General features: G+C 54.1%; 1 protein-coding gene across 4 annotated transcripts in view; it reads left to right on the forward strand.

Annotated features, from left to right (window-relative positions):
- The window catches only part of ST3GAL3 (ST3 beta-galactoside alpha-2,3-sialyltransferase 3), a 156,981-nt gene that overhangs the window by 128,564 nt on the left and 20,570 nt on the right, over positions 1 to 7,847 (forward strand). For all 4 annotated transcript variants that reach the window (XM_005866618.2, XM_005866611.2, XM_014540023.1 and 1 more), the window contains 4 exons: positions 1,875 to 1,969; positions 3,162 to 3,225; positions 4,116 to 4,211; positions 4,504 to 4,690. In XM_005866618.2, the coding sequence (XP_005866680.1) occupies positions 1,875 to 1,969; positions 3,162 to 3,225; positions 4,116 to 4,211; positions 4,504 to 4,690 (442 nt within the window). The remainder of the gene's footprint in view (positions 1 to 1,874; positions 1,970 to 3,161; positions 3,226 to 4,115; positions 4,212 to 4,503; positions 4,691 to 7,847) is intronic.

Raw genomic sequence — 7,847 nt, forward strand, 5'->3', positions numbered from 1 at the left:
TGGGGGGAAAAGGAGACATGTACTATCTGTAATACTTTAAACCAAAAAAAATCTTTTTTTAAAAAGGTGTTATTTTTTTTTTAATGAAAATTAGCATCATGAACTTTCTTATCAGCTGAAAAAGAGGGAAGGGAGATGAAAAAAATTGGCTAGATCTTAGGAGATTTCATTAGCACATGACATCCAGTACATATTGGAAGCAGATAAAATCCTGTCCAAGCCTGACTGAGAAACTTTGTAAAACTTTTGTCAGCTGAGCTCCAACACAGAAGGAGAGGTTCTTGCTGTAGGCTTTTCCAGGGACCTTGTTTCCTTTGCTCTTACTCATGGACTATGGCCAGGATCCTCCGTGCCTCTAGTGTAGCATCAGATCTACCCATCATTCAGGTTTTATAGGCTAGGCATGAGAAACACGCGTGACCCTTGACACAGAGGGGAGCGTGCTAACTCAGAAGTGCAAAGGAAAGCTGCGGCGCGGGGGTGGGCTGTCCATGCTATCAAGTGTGACCACGTCTTCCCAGCGGCGAGCAAGGGGGACGGAGCAGGAGTGAAAGTTTTCTGCCTCTTTCAGGTTCACTTCAAAATCTCTAATATTAGACGTCCAAGCGGTTACTGATAGAATTTCCCCTGGGCATGGAGATTATCCCGGTGTTAGTGATGGTGGGAATAGAAAATGTGAACTTGAGTTAGAGAACTTTGGAGACTAAGTTCTAGCTTCTGAGCTTACAGGGCCTCTTCTCCAGTCTTCAGTTTTTCAGTGGCTGATTCAGCTGAACTGGAAACAAAGAGACAGAGCCACCAAGGCCTAGGCTTCCACACATTCACTCTTGGCCGGGGAGGCCCTCAGCCCGCCCCCCAACAAGACTCGGCACATAGTAGATGCCCAGGCGCCGGCCACCTTCCAGGCTGCTGGGTGCCCTGAGAAAGGCCTCGCCGCCGGGGTGCTGGGCTCCAGGTGAAGCCGCGCTGTCCACGCATCTCTGAGGAGCTTGTTCCTCCTGTGCCTTCGCACTCTGCCCTCGCTCCCTCCGCATCCTGTGTGGCCGTCCCGTCCTCCCAGCCTGCACCCTGCCTGCCCATTCCCAGGAAAGGTGAAACTTGCCTTTTCCCTTCCCCTCAACTCAGCATCACTTCCCCCTTCCTCCGTTCTCTTTTCCCTCCCATCTTCCCTCCAGGCCAAGTCACCCCTCTCCGTAAGCTCCATAAGCTCCGTGACAGTCCCTCGCCTCCCGAGGAGCTTTGCGTTCCCGCTGTCCTTCTCTCTGCCAGCAAATGTGCTCAGGCTCCTGCTTGTCTGCAGCCTCCCCTCGGCCCTGCCTCCCAGCCTCCGGGTCCTGCCGTTTTTCTCTTCTCTTCCAAATCTGTCTCCTGTGGCTGTGCACCAGCTCTGCCCGCTCATCATGAACTCCCCTTCCTCCGCACCCTGGGTGGTCCACCTCTCAGGATTCTCTCCAGGGTTCTGTCTCCCTGCACTGGCTGTTTTGGGTTCTTTTCCCGCTCCATGGGACAGTGCCTCCTCTCTGTTTTCCCAGATCGCAGGAACAGTGTGGGCAGCAGTGACTGTTTGATGGGGGGCATGCCTGGACAACCTGCCAGGGAGCTTCCAGCTCAGAAATGCTGATCCCTGATGAGGGGTCTGGGCTCTCCACTCCTGTAGCTGGCCACGTCGGACTGGCCGGACCTGCTCCTTTAGACTCAGGCTCTGCTGAACACAATCTGTCAGACCCCAGTGAGCAGGCGGGGGTAGGAAGGGTATGCTGAGGTGTGAACGGTGGCTTCCAGCGGAGCCATTGGCAAGACACATGTACAGAAGAGCCAGCCAGCACTCCAGCCTGTTGCATTTGGGAATCCTCAACAGCCCTGTTGTATTCCAGGTTCTCCAAGCCAGCACCCATGTTCCTGGATGACTCTTTCCGCAAGTGGGCAAGGATCCGAGAATTTGTGCCGCCTTTTGGGATCAAAGGCCAAGGTATGTTGAGAACCCTGACCCACTCTACGTTGACATCTCATCTTCCAGACTCTCCCTACATTTCAGGTAGGGCCGTATCCTCAGAAGTGCCCATGCTGGGGGTCCACCCCCTCCCCTGCTCTCAACAATGCCGTACATTCTCTTCCTCTTTCCCTTCTGCCTTTTTTCTTACTTCTTTAATGGAATATTTACTCAGAGCCCAGCACTTTGTCAGGGCTAGGTACACAACAGTGGAGTTGACAGATAGGGTCCCTGTCTTCAGAAAGCTTCAGGCTGGTGGAGATAAGACATTCAGAGTGCAGGACAGTAAGGGGTCTGATGAGGGAAGAACATGGTGCTGTGAAAAGGTGGTGCCAGAGATACTGGCGCTAGAGAACTAGGTATAAGATGGAAAATCCCAGAGAAAATCGAGGCCATCCCCCACGAATGCCCCTGGGCTCTTCCATCACCCCTCCCGATGTTTTTCACCTAGTCCATGTCCAGGCCTTTCCTATCCTGCCCAAAGCCAGTCTTTCCCCTATAGTCTCAGAACTGTCTGCTTCCATTGCCGTAGGGTCCGCACTCGTGCGGTCCTCTCCTGACTTAGACTTTCCCATCCTGATAGTAACAGTTCCATTTCTGTGTCAGGTTCCTGCTCTGTTTCGTGGGATGATGGAGTATGAGCTTTAGGGTCAGACACAGAAGGATCAGATCCCACTGCTGCCTTTTCACTAGCTGTGACCTTGGACAAGTTGCTTAACCTGCCTGCGCTTTAGCTTCTTCCTCAGTTAAGTGGAGAGAAGAGTACCATTGTATTAGGATGTGGTCAGAATTAAATAAGATAACTATTAAATGGGAGATATCATGTGGCCAGGGGACCCAGGAATACCTCAACCCTCTACTGAGCCAGCCCAGCCCTTCCTGGGCGAGTCCCAGGCCTGACTTCAGAGCCTCCCAAAGCCAAACGAGACTGCCAGGGAAGGGCTGGGGAAGAACCTGCATGCCGGTGCTGGGGACTGGCTCCAGGCAGAGCCGAGTGTGTCTGCCTGTTCCCCTGCGCCCTCTCCTTTTCTCAGGGAGAAAGGAAAGCCAGCAGCCCAGCCAGCCTGTGCCCAGAGCTCCCTCTCCCCTCCTCCACCTCCACCCTACCCGGAAACCATTTCATGGGAACTTAAGTGATCCTCTAACGTTAGCCTCCCTCTTCTCTCCACAGATAATCTAATCAAAGCCATCTTGTCAGTCACCAAAGAGTACCGCCTGACCCCTGCCTTGGACAGGTGAGCTACTCACTGCCCGGCCTCCTGCCCCTCAGCTGCCTTGTGCAGAGATGTTGAGGCCCAGCTGGCCTTTCCTGGACATGAGCAGATTCTCCGACGTATCCACATGTGCACACACAGTACACACGCTGGGGTGGGGGAGCAGAGAAGTGGAGCCGTCTAGCTGGGCTTGCACCCGTGGGCTGTAAGTACTTGGCAAGATATCTCACTCCTCAGACAGCAGAGGTCTGAGGGTAAAAACTAAAGACACTGGGCTGGGATGTGCCTGCCATTGGGACTGCGGAGCTAAGTGTTAGGTACAGCTAAAAGGGCCAAGGCTTACACCCAGGAGGCAGTAATACCTCTGAAGCCATCAGAACCCAAATAGAAGGACCCCAGGGTCAGGGGCTGGAGAGAAAAGTGAGTAGGGTTCCCTGGTGGCTTTATGGGAGCACGGGGGCTTCTGGATTGAATATAAGCCCAGCCCCAAGTCCTGGAGCCTCCAGTCCCTTTCTCTGTCCTTGCTTTTCTGGCATAGCCCTCAAGCTCAGCCCACTTCCCTCTCCTGAAAGCTGCCTAAACCCCACTAACTCTTGGGTAATCTTTAACCCAGAGTGCCATCTTACCGGAGCCTCCTTTCTCACCTTCACGGCGCTAGTGTCCGAGCCCTTTCCACATCCATGTTTTCCTGGAGAAGTGTCAGGGACTAGGGATGTCTGAGAGTTTCCAGGTGGCCCAGCTGCCTGCAGTTTGGTTCTGGCCTCTTCTCAGAAATACTGCCAGAAGCCCATTCATTTTCTTCTTCTATCCCAGCCTGTGCCTGGTCAAGGGCATGGGGTCAAGGGCCAAAAGGGTAGGGGAAAGGATACCTGGTGGACAGCTCTCCAGAGGTCTCTGCCTTTCTCCCTCAGCCTCAGCTGCCGCCGCTGCATCATCATAGGCAACGGAGGTGTCCTTGCCAACAAGTCTCTGGGGTCACGAATTGATGACTATGACATTGTGGTCAGGTAAACTCCCCAAAGCAGTGCCTCGGTCACCTGCATGTCCGGGCCCAGACCCTGGTGCCTGCGCCCATTGAGAATTGTCTGGCCATCTGGCCAGTTGGGCTGGAGGTCAGCAGAAGCCTGACGAAGAGTCCTGGGTTGGAGGATTTTGGATCAGAAAGCTAGATGGCTCCCGGTGACTTGGGCTCCCCATTCTCTGAACCTGGGGTATTCTGGGGTCGGAGTGCTTCCCCAAACATAGACCACAGACCACATGCAGTGAGCCCAAGGCTCTGACTGGGGCTGCTCTCTGTAGACTGAACTCAGCACCAGTGAAAGGCTTTGAGAAGGACGTGGGCAGCAAGACTACACTGCGCATCACCTACCCTGAGGGCGCCATGCAGCGACCTGAGCAATATGAACGCGATTCTCTCTTCGTCCTCGCTGGCTTCAAGTGGCAGGACTTCAAGTGGTTGAAGTACATCGTCTACAAAGAGAGAGTGGTGAGCTCCCTGTACACCAGCTCCTTCCCTGCTCTTCTTGCCCTGGCCTTGCCCAGCTTCCAGGTCAGTCCCTTCCTCTGAACCCAGCAGAGAGCAAAGAGGAACCTTTCAAAAGAAGCATTAATGACCCAGAGTTGAAAGACACTCAGACTCAACCAAGGGTGGCTGCCCCAGGTTTCTGGGGTTGATATGCCTGGTATCTGCTCCCTGCCTCTAGGTACCCAGGCTGTGGGGCAGTGGTTCTCAACCTTCCTGATGCCGCGACCCTTTAATACAGTTCCTCATGTTGTGGTGACCCCCAACCATAAAATTATTTTCGTTGCTACTTCATAACTGTAATTCTGCTACTGTTATGAATCGTAATGTAAATATCTGATATGCTATATGTGTTTTCCGATGGTCGCGACCCACAAGTTGAGAACCGCTGCTAGGGCCTTTCTTAGCTTTCTCTAGCCACACCCCCAACCCAGCTCCCAAGTCCCTCCCCAACAGCCCCTGCAGGCCTTCTCTGCTTTAGATCCTCTGGTAAGGAAAGCTATTATGTGTAAGCTCTAGCGTTGCTCCTAATCTTCATATTCTCCTGCCCTGACCTTGTAGCTGCCTCCCCGAGTCCCTCTTACTCGCTGTGAGGTCTCTCTGACTCTGGTCAGATGGGTCCACCCTCATTCCCAGCCAAAGGAGGAAGGCCTGTTTGGACCCTGGGGCCATTCTGCAGGGACAGCAGAGCCCTCAACTTGAGAGTGCTAATTCCCAAACTCATGTATAATGGTCTCTCTCTACTTTGTACTTTCACCACTGACCTGCAGTTCAGTTCCCAACTTGCCATTGAGTCTGGTTCCACTCTGGGAATAATCAGATTCTATAGTCATGTTCCAGGCAGGCAAGGGTCAGAGCCTGTTTCTTCAGGGAGCTTATGTGGCCAAGTAGGCTCAGACTGCTCCTTAGTGGACCACACACCAAGTCCCCTCCTGAGTCCTCTATATCTCAGCTCTGGGCCTATAGGGACACCTGCCAACTTGTGCAGGCCCATTCCCCCTCTCCCCTCAACCAGCTGTCACCAGCCACCCCAGGGGAGGGGCACTGCAGAGCTCAGCCCATTCATCTTCCGATACCCATGCCTCCTACCAGAGAGAATGGTGACAGACGGCCTCTGCCTTCAGTAAGAAGCTAATTCTTTCTGGACGTTTAGAGGAGAATTGGGGGGCGGGAACAGCTTAACCTGCCTATGGAGGTCTCAGCGCAATTTGGTTTAACTCCACAGCCCTTTTCCAGGCAAGGCCAAGTACAGGCAGTGTCAAGTAGGTAGCAAGTGAGGGAGAAGACAGAAGTCAGGTCCAGAAATTCAGGTAGGTGGGACAGTGGGGAAGGGGAACCCACCTCAGAGCCGGGCTGAAGGAGGCAGCCAGGCCCTGCTGGTCCAGCTTGGCTCCCGAAGGGGAGGAAAGGGTTTGGCTTCAGCCAGCCCCAGCTGCAAGCAGGCCCACCCACTGCACACAAACCAGGTGGAGAGGGGGCCGGGCGAGCACTTCTCTGGTTTTAGGACCCTCGTGTCCTCAGAGCCCTTCTCGTTGTCCTGAAGGCAATAGAATTGGGTTCACGGGTAGGTACTCTTAAGGGAGAAATGGGAGCAAATTGGGTCTGCTGTGGGGAACCCTAGGGAGCCTGGAGGCTGCTTTCTCACTCTGGCCTTCTGACCATCGGCCCACCCCGCTCCTGGCACATCCTTTCCTCTGCCCATCGACACCTGTCAGAGGAGCTCCCAGAGGACAGGACCCCGGTCCCATTTGCTTTTTTTACCCTCAGTGCCCAGCCACCATAAATGACCTGGAATTGGCTCAAATACCAGGTCTTGCCTCCTGCTAGGATAGGACAGGCAGCAGGTGGGCCAGGGCCAGCCAGGTGGGTGTTTATCATATGTTCCTTCCAAGAACATCAAGATCAGTTAATTCAAGGTTCTTACAATTCATCCAAGGGAGTGAGGAAAGAAAGAAGAAAAGGAGGGAAGCCAACTAGAGTCAGGAAACTCACTGTACTCAGGCCCTCAGGGGCCGGCGGCAGGGCTCACTTTTCCCAGGAAGACTCTGAGGAGCTGGCGCCCAGCCTGGCCTCGGCGGCAGGACCATCAAAGGCACTGGAGCAGTTGGGATGAAGACGTGTGGCTGTGCGCAGGCACACGCTCACCCGTGCTGATGTCTGTGCCCTGTCCTGTGCAGGCCATGCCCAGGGATCTGGGACCGGACTTGTGTCAGTGAGAACTCCTTGCAGGGTTGGTGGGGTGAGTGGGAAGGAGAGAGAAGAGGCAGGAGGGACCCTCGGAAGTTCCGTGAGTTTTCCCAGGCTCTAATGTCGAAGATAATGTGGGTCTTGAGCTGAGCTGGCAGAGGGAAGCCAGTGATGCCCAGGGCCTCATCAGTCCCAGCACTAGAGCGGACCTGCCTGGGCCCTCCTGGCTACGCAGGAAGCCTCTTCTTAGGACCCTTTCCCGCCCCAAGCCCAGGGCTAATGCCTTCCGAGGACCTCCCTGCTCTTCACTTCTCCGGGCTCCAAGCCCCACGTAAACCTGGGAGAGGCTGCTTCCCCAGGCCCCTCCCATCTGGTGCCCAGCCACAGGCTTGTCCTGCTCCTGCAGCCACCGGAGAGCTCTCTACACCTGTCTGGAGCCTCACCTGCAGAATTCTGGCAGGAGGCAGCTCTGTGTTCAGGAGCCAAGGCCAGGCTGGGCAGGGCAAGAACAGGTATTAGGCCTCAGTCATGGCTGCTACCTGCCGCTTGCTATGTGAGCAGTTGCTCGTTGTGTATAACTTTCTGGTACCCAGGAGTCCTGAAGACTAAACCCACAAAACAGCCTGTGTTAGGACTGGCCATACTTACTTCATCCATACGGGACCTCTACTCGTCACTATTTGTGGTCATTTGGTTCCCTGTTCACTGAACAGTAGCACCGAAAACTCCACAAATAAGTTACCCAGGGCCTTTTATTTATTTTTTAAATTTATTTTTATTGATTTTTTACAGAGAGGAAGGGAGAGGGATAGAGAGTTAGAAACGTCGATCAGCTGCCTCCTGCACACCCCCTACTGGGGATGTGCCCGCAACCAAGGTACATGCCCTTGACTGGAATCGAACCTGGGACCCTTCAGTCCGCAGGCCGACGCTC

This window comes from Myotis brandtii, unplaced genomic scaffold (genome assembly GCF_000412655.1).
Source record: "Myotis brandtii unplaced genomic scaffold, ASM41265v1 scaffold235, whole genome shotgun sequence".
Taxonomy (NCBI): domain Eukaryota; kingdom Metazoa; phylum Chordata; class Mammalia; order Chiroptera; family Vespertilionidae; genus Myotis; species Myotis brandtii.